Source organism: Hypomesus transpacificus, chromosome 26 (assembly GCF_021917145.1).
Source record: "Hypomesus transpacificus isolate Combined female chromosome 26, fHypTra1, whole genome shotgun sequence".
NCBI lineage: Eukaryota > Metazoa > Chordata > Actinopteri > Osmeriformes > Osmeridae > Hypomesus > Hypomesus transpacificus.
Window position 1 is genome coordinate 8,164,467 of NC_061085.1, and position 17,100 is coordinate 8,181,566.

General features: G+C 46.4%; 2 protein-coding genes and 2 long non-coding RNA genes across 8 annotated transcripts; 2 read left to right on the plus strand and 2 right to left on the minus strand.

Moving 5' to 3' along the window:
* Window positions 1-483: 483 nt before the first annotated feature.
* scamp4 (secretory carrier membrane protein 4) lies at window positions 484-4,871 on the plus strand. Its single transcript, XM_047049379.1, has 7 exons — window positions 484-559; window positions 1,027-1,060; window positions 1,279-1,407; window positions 1,619-1,775; window positions 1,887-1,988; window positions 2,486-2,603; window positions 2,881-4,871. The coding sequence occupies exons 2-7, from the start codon at window positions 1,054-1,056 to the stop codon at window positions 3,061-3,063; spliced, it is 696 nt and encodes a 231-aa protein (XP_046905335.1). The 5' UTR covers window positions 484-559; window positions 1,027-1,053; the 3' UTR covers window positions 3,064-4,871.
* On the minus strand, window positions 4,640-10,336 carry si:ch211-129c21.1 (uncharacterized protein LOC563087 homolog). Its single transcript, XM_047049377.1, has 14 exons — window positions 10,158-10,336; window positions 9,795-9,937; window positions 9,439-9,501; window positions 9,113-9,211; window positions 8,652-8,751; window positions 8,379-8,489; window positions 7,986-8,137; window positions 7,711-7,883; window positions 7,369-7,525; window positions 6,846-7,068; window positions 6,435-6,550; window positions 6,177-6,346; window positions 5,986-6,038; window positions 4,640-5,844 (listed from the first exon to the last, which is right to left on the minus strand). The coding sequence occupies exons 1-14, from the start codon at window positions 10,264-10,266 to the stop codon at window positions 5,075-5,077; spliced, it is 2,439 nt and encodes an 812-aa protein (XP_046905333.1). The 5' UTR covers window positions 10,267-10,336; the 3' UTR covers window positions 4,640-5,074.
* A 1,860-nt stretch (window positions 10,337-12,196) lies between these two features.
* LOC124487227 lies at window positions 12,197-16,004 on the plus strand. Its single transcript, XR_006958345.1, has 3 exons — window positions 12,197-13,408; window positions 15,760-15,822; window positions 15,914-16,004. It is a non-coding gene; the product is annotated as an uncharacterized LOC124487227 (long non-coding RNA).
* On the minus strand, window positions 14,531-17,097 carry LOC124487226. 5 transcript variants are annotated; one of them, XR_006958344.1, is made up of 5 exons: window positions 16,967-17,097; window positions 16,401-16,748; window positions 16,243-16,293; window positions 15,882-16,028; window positions 14,531-15,367 (listed from the first exon to the last, which is right to left on the minus strand). It is a non-coding gene; the product is annotated as an uncharacterized LOC124487226 (long non-coding RNA). The 5 variants fall into 5 exon arrangements; XR_006958343.1 differs by having other exon boundaries at window positions 16,243-16,296; XR_006958342.1 differs by lacking the exon at window positions 16,243-16,293.
* Between the last annotated feature and the right edge of the window lie 3 nt (window positions 17,098-17,100).

Genomic DNA, 17,100 nt, shown 5'->3' on the forward strand with positions numbered 1-17,100 from the left:
AGCAACATTTTAGCGATTGCATTTGCCTGGCATGTTTAGCCATATTGCTTACGCCGTTCAGTTAAATTGAGCTCTCCTCAAGAAAAGAAAACAAAGCCAAAAAGCCTTAAACAAAAGGAAATTAGAACCTTTTAGTGAGTTTTCCATTAAGAAAAGATATATCATCATTGGAGCATACAAAATAAGAATATAGCAGTATACTACTGTATGCAATGGACACCCCGTTGGTCAATATGCTATTATAAATAGACATTGATTGGTTAGAATAGGTGGTCGGAAAAGAGTCAAACTTTTTAATAATACCGGTTTGGCAATGATAAAATAAAATACAAATCACATGGTTTTCCAGCAGTTCTCTGTCAATTCCCGACAAGGACACATTGCGAAACTTAGGGATCTGTAGTTTCAAAGTCAATGAGTTTAAATCAAATGTATATCCAGGAATCTGACTACAACTACCACTCCCACAATGCAACTGTACTGGGTTGCTCGCACTGGACTGCGATGATGAGTCGATGCCCAATAGTGCATCTTCAACGAAGCGGCTAGCGGTGTACAGGTAGGCAGTAATAGATTCCGTTGCCTTTAAGTTATGTTGTTTAGGAATTACATAGTTGTGCAACTTATTTACGGGATATCATATTTAATCGATCCCACCTTTTTCAGTGTGTTCTCTTTTCAAGTAACCAATGGATGACAATTATTTGAAAAAAAGGAGACTGAGCTGTCAAGCTTCAAAAGCCATTTGGCTAACGTTAGCGTTAGAGCTAGCTAGCTAACTAATAGGGAGTTGTTCATTAAAATTCTACTAGTTGCTGTGGCTACACTAATTATATCAAGCTTGTTTGGCACAGTTATTTAGCCCAGTAACTGTGTTTTCACGAACCATTAATGACATTTGTTCATCGTTTACCTAACATCATTTGCTAACTGTTATATAGCATAATTGCAGTTATGAAGCTAGTGTTGTTGATAAGGTTTGGGCGTTTTCTACCGGTTCTTTATGCACTTATATTTCACTAACAGGAACGGACATACGAATAGGATTTCATAATGACAGGTTTGTGTGCATACTCACTTGGAAATGCTGACCTAATAGTTTGTTCAATTGGCTACTTTTTTTTATTCACAACATAAGTTGATGACTATAGACACTTCATCATTGACTAATTAGCTATCCATTTTCCTTTTAATAACATACTGCTCCTCAATATCCTTCCATCGCGCACAGCATGCTAACTGAAATGCTGTCTCATCGAACCCATTGTCCTCTTTCAGAGCGGGTGAACAACTTTCCTCCTCTGCCCAAGTTTTTCCGGATCAAGCCCTGTTTTTACCAAAATGTGGACGAAGAAATCCCTGCCCCACACAGACATCTGGTGCGCAGGGTGTACAACCTGTGGATGTGTAAGTTTCAACGCACTTTAAATCCAGGGATTAGGTGGAATTTTTTAAACCCAATTATTTTTAGATGGCAGGTCTCCTGTTTACACAGCCTGTTTATTCTCTTGACTCACAATGTATTTCTCTTGGGACGGGGAGGCGTGGTATGGACCAAATTAACACCTTAACATAACTCTCCCCATGTGAATAAACTTGCCTGTGCTTGTGCCTATAGTGTATTCCGTGACCCTGTTCGTCAATGTGGTGTCATGCATCGCCTGGTGGGCTGGTGGTGGAGGTGCGGCCAACTTCGGTCTCTCTCTGCTTTGGCTCTTTCTCTTCAGTCCCTGTAGCTACACCTGCTGGTTTCGGCCTCTCTACAAAGCCTTCAGGCAAGGCTCGCTCGCCCACAACGCAGCCCCGCACTGGTGGTTTTTGTGCCCTCCCCCCGGGGGTTATCGTTCCTATGACTCACACGTGGTTCCCCTTCTCTCTGCTTCCAGGGCGGACAGTTCCTTCAACTTCATGAGTTTCTTCTTCATCTTCTTCCTCCAGTGTGTCCTTGCCCTCATTCAGACCGTGGGCATCTCTGGATGGGGTGCGTGGTGAGTGGAAATAGGAAGAAGCCCCCCCCCCCCCAATTGTGGTATGGGAGTCAGATGGCTGAGCGGTTAGGGAATCGGGCTATTACTCAGAAGGTTGCCAGTTCGATTCCTGGCTTTTACATTTAGTCATTTAGCAGACGCTCTTATCCAGAGCGACTTACAGTAAGTACAGCTTGTAAGTACAACAGGCTTTTGTGTCCTTGGGCAAGGCACTTCACCCTACTTGCCTTGGGGGGGAATGTCCCTGTACTTACTGTGAGTCGCTCTGGATAAGAGCGTCTGCTAAATGACTAAATGTAACGTACTGCGTGGTAAAACTTCTGACATGACACTCCTGGCTTCATCACAGGAATGATCGCAAATATGTCCGCTGCTTGGTGCTAGAACGTCCTCACGTTTTATTGCACTGTTGCACTGTCACAACGAGTGTTTACATTTGCACTTGCCTTGGCGTACTAACCTCACCACCCACCTCACTCTCGCCAAATCTCCCCAAGTGGCTGGATCGCGACAGTCATGTTTTTCAGCTACAACGTGGGCTCTGCTGTCGTCATGCTGTTCTCCGCTCTGCTCTTCACCCTGGTGACTGTATTAATGGGACTGGTTCTCATAAGGGTGAGCCCAACACACACACACACATTCTCTGTCAGTCAGCACAACACGCACACTTTAGGTCAGGTGGCTGAGTGGTTAGGGAATCTGGCTAGTACTCAGAAGGCTGCTGGTTCGATTCCTAGCCGTGCCAAATGATGTTGTGTCCTTGGGCAAGGCACTTCACCCTACTTGCCTCAGGGGGAATGTCCCTATACTTGCTGTAAATCACTCTGGATAAGAGCGCCTGCTATATGTAAATTTAGTTCACTTCAAGTGTGTGTTGTCCTCATCCTCATAGGTCCACAGGCTGTACCGTGGTGGAGGCGGTAGCTTGGAGCGTGCCCAAGAGGAGTGGAGCACTGGACTGTGGAAGAGTGCCCCTGTGAGGGAGGCTGGCTTCAATGCCATCGCTGAAACTGGCCCCAGTCTGCCTCAGTACCCAGCCGCAGTGCCAAGCTACCCAGAAAATGGCCCCTGGTAAAACGGACTCTAGGGGGAGACAAAGAGCGACATTTCATAGCATGCAGATGACAGCGAAACACAAAATTACACCACTACACTATATTTGACACGTTGATGTGTTTTGCGAAAGAATGTGAATTTTGACTTATCTGAATGATACTCCTAGAGGCTATGTAACATGAATGGAAAAGATTTTCCATGGTAACTGGAAAGTTTATTTTATTTTTTGACAGAACTTCTAAAACTTACCCATTCCAATTCATATGTTTACATGATCTTCTACTCTATATATACATTTGATTCATTTGCCTTTTTCCAAGAGAGAAGGAAAAAGCCAGCTGGGATCCTCCCTAGATTGTCTGTACTCAAACAGTAGCGTTCAAAATAAACCATGTCAACAGCATGACCTCTGAACTACAGGAATCTTAGATGCCTACTGACCATCACATTGAAGTATTTATAGGGCATAGAACGGATATCTTGATTGATACTGTCAAAGTGAACATGGAATTTTGTTTTGCCTTTGGAGTTTAATATGGAACTTTGAGAGCATGCTTTTTTTTTTATTCTAGTGATGTTTTGGTGTGAATCTAATCACAGCACCTCCCATGTGTTAGGGACACTCTTGCTTGATCTCATTTTGCCTTATTTCCTAAGACTAGCCATGCCTTAATCTTACAAGCAGATCTTGCATATAGAAGCTGTCTTGCTTGACTTTAGCCTTAAGTAAAGCTATGTTATTATGACAAAGCCCAAGAACCACACTAATACACATTTTCAACCTGGTAATGCTCAAGACGCTCACTATTATAGGAATGCCTTCACTGATCACTACTGCCTTTTGTGTTTCGCTCAATGTGCACTGGTCTTCTCTCTCGTTTGGTAGTGATGCCATTAGTTTTGTGCGGTCCTAGTGCCCTGTTGTAGGAGCACCCCTCTCTCCAGTCAGTGTTCAAAACCAGCTCTTCAGACAGGAGAACAATGTTTACATTGCTAGCCACCCATTTTGCTTTCTGTTTTTTCTTCAAAAAGTTTGGACTGCCATGAGAATTATTTTGAATTCATAGATTTGTTTTACTTTGTCTCAATTCTGTAATTAATACAGGTATTAGAAAATATGAGATACATTTTTGAAAAGGTAATGTGTTTATGCAATGTCTAACAATTTCAATAAATATTCTTATTTAAACCCGTTGTTACAAAAGCTGTTGTTCTCTCACTGGGTAAGTGTTATTCCTGATTTTCATATTCAAATATTTTGGCAGTTGGAAGTGGTGGACAGCTATACTGGGAGGCCAGCGCACCACAGAATGTACAGAATCACGCAATGGCGACTCAGTCAGCAGTGTGTTAGCTTGCCATGTACAGTACTAAATACTGGCCCCCTGTTTCCACTGGGGGAAAAGACAATTGTACATGTGGTTTGGACATGGTCATTGAGTCTATACCAAAGGTTCTGGATTGTTCTTGAGATAATTTAATGTTGCTCTTGAAAGCGTGATAATGACAGAACAGAGATCTTCAGAACACCTCGAGTGTTCTGACTGAATCAGGCATGACGTTTTCTAATGACAGCGTCGAGGTAAACACAGAGCAACGAGAACACGCTCCTTTAATCTTCCCTCGACAACAAACGAGTTGTAAAGAAATGTACAGTCAGATCGTGGTTCAAATGACATCCCACTCTGCCATGGTCTGCCGTGGGCACACGACAACTAGTCATCAATATCAACAGGCCTCTCATTGGATTGAAATGTCTCGGTTTATCCTCAAACGCGATTGGCCAGACAAACACGTGTAACTATCGACAATAGAAAAATTACAAATCTTGTCAAATAAATAATATCAGCCATAGGCAAAACAAATCAAATCAAGATGTTGTCAAAATGCTCAAAAAATAATAATCATACACAATATACATATCAAGGGTGAATTCTCCAAATACAGGGTCTTACATGGCCTTAGTGTTTGTAAGTGAATAAGCTGCCAGTTGAGAGTTCTCCAAGTCAGGTAACCCTAGTAACATCCAGTCAGATCTCAGACTCGTCATTGATGAAGCCCAAACCGTCCGCATTTGAAACGTGCCTGCCTGAGAATAGGAGCTCTCCGTTCCTTTGAATGTCAACGTGAGCGTGGTTATTGTTTTTAGAGTTAGTGGTGGTGTTGGTGGTGATGGTGGACGACGGTTGCAGCAGCTTTTGCTCAGTAGTCCTGTTAGAATCGACGTAGTCTGAAGATGGGGCTTTTCCCTGGCCGGCGCTCGCTTTCTGGGGGAGGAAGCGTCGACAACGTCCTTTCAGGTTCCACGCCACCGCGGCGCCTAGCAACAGAGAGAGCAGAACCACAGCCACCTTCAGACCCACCAGCCGCTCAGCCTCGCTGTGGGACTGAGGGGTCAAAGGTGGATCCATGGGCTGCGTGCGGACCGGGCGTCCTGGGGGTGGGGTGAAGGCGCTGTGCGGAGACATCGTCCCCCCCTCTTCCTCCTCCTCTTCCTCTTCCCCGCCTGGTTGCGGGGAGGAAGTGGGCAGCGCTCTGGGCGTCACCTCGTACACGGCCATGGTCTTGGTGTACGGTCGGCCGGCCACCTGCTCTACAGAGTCACACGTGTAGCGTCCGGCGTCTGGAGAGGAGGCGTTGAGGATGAGGAGGCCTCCGTCGTAGACGTAGTGTTTGTCATCGGAGTGAATGACCTGGCCGGAGAAATGCCAGCTCACCTGGGCCAGGTTGGAGTCTGGCTGGCACTGCAGCTTGATGTGGTGGCCGGACACCAGGGTATACTTCTCTACAGTTACCTCATCTGGAAGAGACATACATACACAGACAAACTGTCAGTAACAAGCCTCTACTCGCTGGCCAAGTATAGGCTTGTGCGAGCAACGTGCAGATACACTTGTGAGTTTTTGCCCGTTCTATGTAACTTCTGAATGTGTATAAATACCTGGATTTGGACACTGTGAGATATCACCATGTTGTAGACTTTGAATCATGTCACTGAAAGATCAGAAAACAGTCGTTCAAAAACGCTATTCATTCCAAAACATTTTTTAGATTCATTGCATACTTTTTTCGTCATAATGCAAGTAAGTGAAGCGTGAACTGGGCAGTGCCGGGCTGGTTGTGTGTTCTTACCCGCCCGAGGGAGGCTGTGGTCTGGGGACTGGTGAGCAGCGATCAGAGGGGAGGTCCCAGGCGCAGTAGGGATCTCTGGCCAGGATGCAGTCCACACATGACCGGTAGCGACCACAGTCGCTCAGAGGTAGCTGCACCACACCGTACCCCGAACCAGCATACAATTGGCCCTGGGGGAACACACACACAATTCTGATTCTGATAATCGCTATGGAGACACACCATAACACCAGACCTCAGACAGGAAGTTCTTGTTACCTTGCTGGAGGAGAGACGCAGAGTCCTGATTGGTTCTGGAGTCTTGTACAGCCGGATCTCCTCGATGATGAACATCTCCCCGGCGTAGTTCACCGCCTTCTCCACAAAGCCGTTCTCTGCAAAGACAACCAGGCGCATCCGACCAAGTCAGATCAACCGCAACTCCCAGAATCCTCTGGATTCATTTAGTCATTTAGCAGACACACTTATCCAGAGCGACGTACAGTAAGTACAGGGACATTCTCCCCGAGGCAAGTAGGGTGAAGTGCCTTGCCCAAGGACACAACGTCATTTGGCACGGCCGGGACTTGAACCAACAACCTTCTGATTATTAGCCCGACTCCCTAACCACTCAGCCATCTGACCCCAATCCGACACTTTGCCCGTCAACGAGAGTTACCGCAGTCTCACCTGTGCCGATGAACATGACGGGATAGGTCTCTCCGTCTAGCGCTCGTACCGTGTCCACCGCGATGCGCGTAAACATGGCTCCCTTCCTGACCAGTAGGGGGCGCCCCATCAGCGGGCTCACCGCCTCGTCCATGAGGGGTCGGTCCCGGATGAACTGCAGGGTCTTGTCAGGCAGGTCCAGCGAGCGCGTCATCCCCTGCTCCCGGGCTGCGTTGTTGATACACTGCAGGGTTTCCCGCAGAAAATTGGTTAGTTAAGGTGGTAGTGTGAGGTTTGGAGAAAACAGGACAGTAACACAGCGGATATCGCTCATGAAAATAAAAAAAACATTTTGACAATGTAGTTAAGGCGGCAGGCGTGTGTTGCTTAGGCGGCCGCCTTAACAGCAAAGTGCTGTGGGAAACCCTGTACTGAAACACAAGCACGCCACAATGATAACGCCCTTATGGATTTCCACGCAAGTCAGTAGCTTGTAGCAGTGAGGTGTGTGTGATGTAGCAGAGAGGTGTAGTGGGAGACTCACAGCTCCAGGTCTTGGGGTGGGCAGCTCCCCACTGAACATCACCCACTTGACGTGGGCGGTCTCCACTGTCACGGGAGTCTTGAACTTCCCCTCGTCGAACACGTGGCTGATGTCAGACGTGCTGTACGCGCACACTGCCGAAACGTCTGAGGTGGGCCTGGAGACACGCACAAACAGAAATCCACAACGCTGCGCTGAAAACCTCAGGTTCTCACACTTTCCAGGCAAGAGATTTGAAAGGGTAATTATCTCACTTCCGGTTCGATTTTCCTGTCACCCAGCCACTGAGAGTGAGTGAGTCAGTCACTGAAACCACGACAACCAGGGGGGGGTTCTACTCACGACTGAGGCGTAAACACGGCATAGAACACGCTCTTCCTCCAGTCGTCGTTCTTCAGCAGGAAGACGTCCTGGACAATGGAGGGCAGGCTGGGCCCAGGCAGGGAACAGTCCAGACGAGCCTTCAGGAACGACGTCCACTTCCTCTGCAGCGTCCGCTGGCCTCCCATGTCCCCCTGCAGGCCCGGCACCACAGAGGAAGAGAATCAGCCAATCAGCGGCCTCATCGCGGTCGAATAGGAACTGCCGTTTGTGGCGTGACGCCGTCCGATTCTAACCTTGCAGACGCGGGCCACGCGGGACACCAGCAGCTTGTTGTAGAAGTCGTACTCCATGGCGTACTCGCTGAAGAACATGTAGACCTTGTCGTCGTCGCCCGTGTCGCTGTTCTGACTCTCAGGGACAAAGTCCATGTAGACAAAGTTTGGCTCTGTTGGGGGGGGGGGGGGGGGGGGGGGGGAAAGAACGCTGACTTCTTATTTCCTGCTGCACACAACGGTCTGATGTGCATCTTCCTATTCATGATGTCAGACAGTGTAGTTTGTGGTAAACAGACAGTGGGAGAAGCAGGGGGAGGTAGAAGGGAGGCAGGGGGGGGTAGCTGAAGGCAGGGGGGAGGGGGTAGCAGGAGGCAGGGGGAGGAAAAAGGGAGGCAGGAAGGGAGAGCTGACCGTTGAGCCAGGAGCTCTTAAACTCGGTGCGGAGCGTCGTCTTGGTGCTCCGGAGCACCACTGGCTCAGAGCCCAGGAAGTTGATGGAGGTGGCAGAGTACAAGTCTTCACCTGATAAGACACAGACGCACAGAAGCAGGAGTCAGAACGCTGGCAGGAACCACCAGGAGCCCGTCTACCCAATCGGCTTTCTCGATGGGTGCACTTTAACCAGTAGACGTGCTGTTCTCTCTCTCTCTCACTGAACTTTGATAGCCAGAAGCAAACACTAACCAATCATGATGGAGGAGTACCTCTGGAAGGGATCAAAGGGACATTTCCCTTTCCCCTCCTCCTGCAGACCCTCCAGAATCAGCTCCCCGTCGCTGTAGGTCTACCAGAAAAACAGAGACCGTTTTAAACTGCGATCATTCCTAAGAGATTTCCATTAAGGTGTCAACATCCTTTTCACTCGGGCGAACACGTGCACGCTGTATCAAGCCACAAAAACAAAAGGACGCCAAGTACAATCTTTAACAAATGAGAAAAACGAGATGCAAGTTCACTCTCAAACTCGGACCAAGATTCCATTTAGAACACCGTTTGTTTTAATAGTGTATCGCTTCCTTCCCTTACTGGACAACCAGAGTAAATAAGGAAACACAAGGAGCAGGTGCTTGACCTATGACCCCTAGAGTCATTCTAAACGTTCAGAGAAGGACGGCCATAGGCAGTAAACTCCCAGCCACACATACCATATAGTCACAGACGGGACTGAAGGCATTCGTGCCACACACATACATTCGGTTGCCAGCCAGGGTATGGAGAGTCCGTATGTAGTTACGACATTCCACCTGGAATAGGATACAATAATAATAAGAACAAGGCCAAATGGTGCACAGTTTATGTGCAGTGGACTAAACATGTGTTCCTTCTAGATCCCTGGTCAAGACTGCTCCAGTAATATATACAGTCGTGCGTGTGTATCTGATTCGGCTTGATGTGGTAGTACAGTGAGAAGTACACTGCTCGTCTGTTTAGTGTGTGTGTGGAGGTGGGAATGGTTTCCTGCTGGACTTACATCTGCGTGTTTGCCCTTGTATGTGCACTCCTTCTGTTTGTCTGGCGTGACTGCCCAGTACACCTGCAACAACACACCTGTACTGTCAAGGTGTGCCGGGGTCGTTGAGTCTGAGCTGCACTGGGTTCAACTCACTTCCTCTGAGGTGAAGACAAAAGCTTCGTTTTCTAGGCTCTATCTATCTTTTAGATATGATGACACAATAATTACATGTATAAAAAAAAATATATATATATGTATATATACACACACCAATCACAAGACAGAGTCTAGTTTATTTAAAGGCAGCATCTTATCTAATATAACATGGTGCTGGTTCACGGAATCGAACCCGTGGACCCAAGCCAGCTTGTCACCCCGGCAGTCTTGGTGGAGACGTCGTTCATGTCCAGGGCGTAGACGGCCTCGCGCGCCCCGAGCATGAGCACGCCCAGGTCCTCCCTCATCAGCATGGTGGAATAGTTCCAGATTCCCTCCTCCCTGAACACCTTCAGACCTTCTACACGGACCAACAAAAAAAACCAATCAACAGCTGGTGTCTACGGAGGGTGAGGGAGGGTGGGGGGGAATCTGCTTGATCTGAACATGAATGTGCTTGCTCGTTCGTGATGTATCGTGTGACAGGCACTTTAGTCGAGAGCTGAAATGTCCCTCATTCCCCAGCAGGAAACAGATGCCCCGGCTGGGAGGAAGCAGAGAGGGCAGAGGGAGAGGCTTACCCTGGAAGGGGACGGTCTTCCGAGGGACACAGTGGAGACTGACGTGCTCACTGATGGACAGAGGAAGGAACAGGCCACAGAGAACCTTGAGAGGCCAGAGAGCAGACATGGCTTGGGGGCTGTCTGAGGGGGGGTGGGTGGAGGCCCTGTGGTGGGGGTTGGGGTTGGGGGTGGGGGAAGGGGTGGGTCAGAGGGTGGGGGTGGGGTTGGCACTGCTGTGGGGGAGGGGGAGGGTCTGCAGTGGGGGAGGGTCTGCAGTGGGGGAGGGGGTGAGAAAGGGTCCTGTTGATCTCGCGCACCCGGATCAAAAAGCTAGCATGTCCCTCCTGATAGTCGCCGTCCTGGTGTCTGGGCAGGTGGTAGGCTAGGTCGGCGTTAGCCTCCAGCACGGGGTTAATCCACAGCTGCAGCCTCCTCTTGGGGTCCGGGGGGCGACCATGGTGACAGAGCTACTGAGGCCGGCAGAGGGACCTCACCTCGGCCTTCCCATGTCGGAGGTCGGCTCCCGGCTCCACTGGCTCTGTGAGAGGATCGCAACACACACAAAACATGATTGACTTTCGTCTATGAGAGGGGGGTAGCGGATGACACAAACAGACTTGTTTTTTCGTATTGAAAGCACACAGCAGTTTGTGGTTGTTCCAGCTCCTCGGGCTGTCTACTGTACGCGGGGTTGGTGATTAACAGTGAGCAGATCTGCCTACGGCGCAAAGAGAGGAAAGCAACGTCTGTTTGAAATTCAAACAGACACACTGATAAGAGCCTTGGTTGAACCATGGTTGGCTTCCTCCTGATTAAGACTACAAAAACAGCTGCGATAACTTGAGGTTGTGCCTCTCAAGTGGATCATACTAATAATCTAGCCCTCAGATAATTCTCCCCTGTGAACTAAATAGCGTTTAAACGGAGGGGTGTGCTCTGCTTTGACAACAAGAACTGGCTGGTCTGTGAAACTACAGCAACACTGGAAGTAGGCACAACAAAGCAATTTGAATATTCGTAGGCCACATCAAACCACAGCTAAATGAAAAACATAAAAAAACACTCCAGTTTTTCACTGGAAGGGCCTTTATCTGCTGAGAGGGTCAGATACAAATCCACGGGCTTAGGACAGCTAGGTGTCGTGGCCCCCCACGCCCCGCCGCGTAACAGGAGAGCTTGCAACCGACATGCTGGTTCTCTTGTTGTTTGTTGAAACACAGACGAGCTGTAGCATGCATGGGACAGCTCTGGTGTTGGCAGAGCAGGGATGTTTCACATACTTTACGCCTCAGGCACTGAGGATCTATAGCCGAGCACTACAGCTGGCAAGAATGACTTCAGGTTGTTATTCACCGAGTTTGACAGATCCTTCCAAGCGCTGAGGACAGGCAGGTATGTCTACAATAATAGAAGGGAACACAGCAGTTGCTCCTCTCCTCCCCCTCGTTGCTTTAGCGTGTCATGAGTCATGACAGGGGAGAGTGAAAATGGGGTTAGGTCTGCTGTGGTGGTGGTGGTAGTGTGTCTCAACACACCACGGCAAACAAAATGGCGGTCCTACCCCCAAATAGTGTCACTAGATTTAGGCCTCGTGGTGCCACTGTTCAAGAATGACAAATGCACTAGCATTTCTGTTCCAGGGCCATGTTACTCAAATAGATTTAATATTAAACTCTTCTGCCAGCCATGACAATGACGTCACGTGACTTCCAGGAAGATGACTCTCTATTCAAATCGGCCTTTCAGTTTCTTACGCTTTGTCAGAATGGATGCTCAATTTTTCAGAAAAGCCAGCAAAACCAGCTTCTGCATCCACTGAGCACACATGAGAACACCGTGCTCAAGTTTTATTTTCATAAACAGCCCAAACAATCCCACACACACCTTGTGCTTTTCGTCTGATCAGATAGTGATCGAATACGTCAAAAGATAGAAGGCATTCAGCGATAAGACTCACCTTTCCCAGACTTTGATATCTCAACATCCTTTATGATAAACCACAATCCCTTATTCAAGTAATCAAAGCACAGAGGATGACTGGTGAGAAAGGGGGGGGGGGGGGGGGGCAATGTCAAAATCTGTTTTATTCGAGTCATAAACTGTACAATATCAGCGGGACTTTGCAGCCTGTTGTGGAGTGAGTATCTATCTAGCACTGTTACTGATTACCCAGAGGTCTGGATAGCAGTGTGTTCCACTCGTCAGAATCTGAACAGGAAACTGACTTTGAGAGGGAGTTCACCTCTGACACTCCCTGTGTCACAGCCAGTGTTATGAAACGCCACTGAATGGAAAACACACACCCAGTTCATGATTGGGTTATGTTTTCGCAAAGTTTACCAAAACAAATCATTTTAACATTCTGCTAATTGTCCATATGCTTTGTTTTGAAGGTGAGGAAGGTCATAATTTGTAATAATAAAACAGTTTGCCAGGTCCTGTGCCATACATAGTTCCCTTTGCAAGTTTGCTTAGTTGTCAAACCTAACTACTTTCTCTATTAGCAAGGTGAAGAGTTTTTAGGCAAATTCCACATAGTTTTGATATCTTAGCCTATTGATACATTTGCTGCATTCATTGTTCTTTAAAAAGAAAAACTGGGTCCAAGCAGAAGAAAATCCATAGCCTAACACATTTGGCTTCGTTCACACAGACAAGTCCCAGCAAGAGCTGAGAAACAGCAAAATATATGAGACTGGTTCCTCCTGAGTCTTCAGGGGCTTGGCACAGTTTGATTGGGATCACTACTATTGACTCTACTGTGAGCATGTCCATTGCACCCTAGCCACTTCTGCATTTGGGGCTCAACTGCAGAAATCAATACCTATTGATTTGGGGGCATTGACACAAGTGTGACATGCCCTGGAAGCATGTAGCAACATAGACCACACAGGGAATCACTGCCGCTCAAAGCCACATAAAACACACGTCAAATAATTTGTCAACAAAAGCACCAAAACATTTGCCAAGAAAATAGCTAGTTGAAGATCATATTTAATATGACTACATGGCATACAACTCTTAAGTTTGAGGTGAACATTTTCATATACACAATAATTTTACAAAACAATTCAAGTAATTTAAAACAGAATCAGAGTCCTACAAGAATTACACGATAACAATCACAACACACCTGTCTACCATAGCATATTTAAACAATCCCTGGGCGCAGACCGCTTGAAGAGATATCGCAGGTTAAAAACAGTCTTGGTTGCACGCAAAACAAACTTGCTACTAGATGAAAATAACTGCATGCCTTACCGTCGATGGTGAGTTAAACGATGTTCTTACGCTGTACTTAATAAGTTAGGGAAATATTTTCTATGAAGAACGTTGCAGTTGAGATCCGTCTTTCCAACTACTAACGACAGACCACTACTTTACTCCCTGAACATGAGTCTTCACTCCCATACCTGACTGGGATAGCCTATGGCTCTGTCACGTGACATTTGTTTTACAATCTATTTTCACACTTGCCTTTTGTCTTCGCGTGCATGGTGCGACGTCGCTTGTATGACTCAACGTGCACGTTTTGACACACCTCAACAATGTTTATTTACGTTGAAATTGAAAGGCAAATGCTGAAGCTAACACTTGGGTTTTGAGTGATGTGCACTCATTTTAACAAGGGGTTAAGGCAATCCATGCGCTCATTTAACTTCATTAAATCGTTTGAACTAGCATTCACTTCTGTTCATGACTAAGAAAATGGAAGGATATTAATTGTTCTACCCAATGGCGATTTTAGACTCATTTTGAGCACCCCTAAATTTCTTTGAACAGGTTTAATATCCAGAGTCGCCATGCACCTTTAATGTATTTAATCTGCCAGTAAAACCAAAGTAGAAGAGTTAATTTCATGGCGCAGATTAAGAACACAAGTCACAATCTCATTGGAGCCTGAGCCTAGCCTGGCTCTGCCCTTCTACGTATTTCTGCTCAATTTCGATTTTGCTTCTGTACTGCGTCTGGGATTCATTTACGCAAATCAGATGTCTCAGGTTAACCTTCTACCTGTCCAATCAGCGAACAGAGGTAGTGTCTGAGAAAGATTATGTTGATGTCGTGCGCTAGTTTGTGTTTTAGTTCCGTAATGGCGGCGGACAAAGATGCGAGCGAAGCCATACGGTCCGTTGTGGCAACACTGCCGACTATTCATAAGCTAAAGCCGGAGCAAGAACAAGTTTTGCTGAGTTTTGTTGGTGGCCACGATGTTGTGGCCCTCCTCCCCACGGGATTCAGGAACATTTTGATTTTGAAATTGGCTAAGGCGAACGCTAACGATTGGTTATGGCAGATCAGAGTGGATCTAGGCAGATCCAATAGTTTTAAACTTCAACAGAGTATCCGCCCACAAGGAAGTCAACGCTTGTCAATGGAGCGAGTCTAGACTCTCTGTACAAATGAAATGTACGAGAGTCTGGACCAGGCTAGCCTGAGCCCCCCTAAAGGTCTGATCCTAGAATTACCCCTGGTACTATACCCATTGAAAATCTACGATATTAAACTACAGGGCCCGTTTTTCCATCAAGCCAAGTCCTAAAGTAAGAGAAACATTTAATGAAGATCTCCATCTAAAAGGTTTTGTATAGGACTAGGCTCCATGTCTGGGAAACTGGGCCCATGGACCTAGGCTTACATGCTATGCATGGGCCTATGTTTGCAGCTATGCGTGGACCTATGTTTGCAGCTATGCGTGGACCTATGTTGGCAGCTATGCCTGCCAACATAGTTTAATTGTGAATTTACAAGTTTCAAAAATGCTATGGGTTAAAAGAGAATGTGAACATGGCATGTGATGTAAGTAGGCTATTCTATACAAACGACACAAATTTAAACAATTCGGCAGCTAAATGGAATCACCAAAGAAATAATGCTTTAACAACAGCCAGCTTTAAATGATCTGATCTATCCATACTATGTGTGCCATCAAGCAGGGAAAACAGACAGCTAAACAAGTAGGCTAGCCTATTAGTATACAAATGGGTAGAAGAAGGCCATACACTTTTGAGAACTTGATCACGATTGATTGACAGTGTAAAATATGTGATAATGTAGCACTCAGACACTTTGATGCTTTGGACTTCATTGGTAATCGTGGTTTCTCTGAGGGGTTGGAGTCCTTAGGTGAGAAGCATGAATATTCTTGCCGTCGGCTTGCGTGCCTGGACGTGGAGACGGCTGTTTCCCCGCACATTTAGCTCGCGTGTTTGCATAGATCGGATACTCTGAAAAGAGACACAGACAAAAGCATATTTGACCATATTGTTTGTATCAATTCTACATAACCCAGCTAGCGCAGTATAGGCCAGAAGGTCAGATCTGTACTGTTTCAAAATGTAGGTTGTTAGTAAGTAACCATGAAGCATCTGACACCATAACCTCCCCCCTTGCTTTTCTTAGCATTGTCTAACCACACACCACCTGCTTGCGTTCCTGCTCAGCCTTGAGCCAGGCAAGCTTTGCGCGAGTGAGCTTTGCTCAGCTATACTTTAAAACAGACCACACGGCTTGCACTCATTTCTCTGTAACTTTGCACAATGAAACTGTTCTATTTTGTCTACCATATGACTCATTGTCATATCCCTATCGACTGACATTGTTCTCTTTCTGTATTCAGGTTATGATAGTAACCTTACATATTGGCTTCTATCCAAACCAACACAGGAGAACCCACAAATAAGTAGGTTACATGACATTCTACAAACAATCTTGATTCTTTGTCCAGAGCATAAAACATACCTCTGCCCCTGTGATGTCTTCGTCTGTGCAAGGTCCAGACCACCATCGCGAACACGATGACCAGGATGAGACTCCCCACTCCCACAGCCACCCACAGCTTCCAGCCTGCAAGTCCCACTTCCTTGTCGGCACTGTTTGTGGGAGGCACTGTGGAAGGAAGATGTGGGTGACAGTATTTTTTTTTTTTTTTTCACAATTTGTCTATTGACTTTGTCCATTTTGCATTCATTTTTCTAATTGGACTGGACCATGTTATGAATTGTAAAAGAGATATCTGAGCCCATATCATTTTGACATGATGACATATTGCTAACTTTACACCCCTACTCTTGTCTTTTTCTCCACACATACATTCACACACCTGGTTTATCCGTTTTTAAAGAACTGGTTGTACTTTCCATCTGGTTCTTTGCTGCTATGGAGAAATAGTTTAAACTCTTATTTAACTATCATATTTCTGTCTGTGTTCCTCTACACACGACAATAAAACTTCACGTAGAAAATGAAATGGATACTTACATACAATCACTTGTGTTTCATTGCTGCATGCTTCTAGTAATATAGGTATGTCTACTGTCACTTTGCAATAGTACCATCCACTGTCCTTGAAGGTAACGTCAGTAAGAGTCAGTAAACAATAATCCTTTCTTGTATCTCCATGTACAAGGGAAGATCTATCAGATCGCTTTGTAGACGTGCAGCCTGATCTGGAAGCATTTTTGTTGAAACACCAACTCACATGATGCTTTTTTACATTCTGGAGTTCAAAGCTGCAGTTGAGGGTGAGGGAAGAGCCAAGGAAGGCTTCCACTGTTCTTGGGGATGGATCCATAATCACATACACCTCTGCACTGTCCACCAACACTGCTGTCGATGACAGATGATCGGATAGTGAAGAGAAAATCAACAGACAATAAAATACACGGTTAGGTACCAGATAGTGAGCATCACATTACAAGCGCACTGAAAACATAAAGAGTTATAAATGTCCCATGTAAAGTTGAGGAGGAGGTGTCCACCATACATAATCCAACACCAAAATATTGCATTCTGCCATTGATATTAAGGATAAGGGTTGAACTTACCTGTAACTAACAGCAAAATAAACATTTTCCTCTAGATGTCTGTTGTGTCAGAGGTGGGCTTCTTGATCTCCTCATGTCACTGCTAATCTGCTGTGTGAAATGAGGAAGGACTGTGTGCGTGTGTGTGTGTGTGT

Excerpts from the sequence above, each read along its gene's own strand:
- scamp4 (XM_047049379.1), top strand. Across the intron at positions 1,776-1,886 it reads CCTCTCTACAAAGCCTTCAG|GGCGGACAGTTCCTTCAACT; the intron begins GCAAGGCTCGCT and ends CTCTGCTTCCAG. Across the intron at positions 1,989-2,485 it reads ATCTCTGGATGGGGTGCGTG|TGGCTGGATCGCGACAGTCA; the intron begins GTGAGTGGAAAT and ends AATCTCCCCAAG.
- si:ch211-129c21.1 (XM_047049377.1), bottom strand. The coding sequence starts at position 10,266 with ATGTCTGCTCTCTGGCCTCTCAAGGTTCTCTGTGGCCTGTTCCTTCCT. Across the intron at positions 9,212-9,438 it reads ACAAGGGCAAACACGCAGAT|GTGGAATGTCGTAACTACAT; the intron begins GTAAGTCCAGCA and ends ATCCTATTCCAG. Across the intron at positions 8,138-8,378 it reads TAAGAGCTCCTGGCTCAACG|AGCCAAACTTTGTCTACATG; the intron begins GTCAGCTCTCCC and ends CCCCCCCAACAG.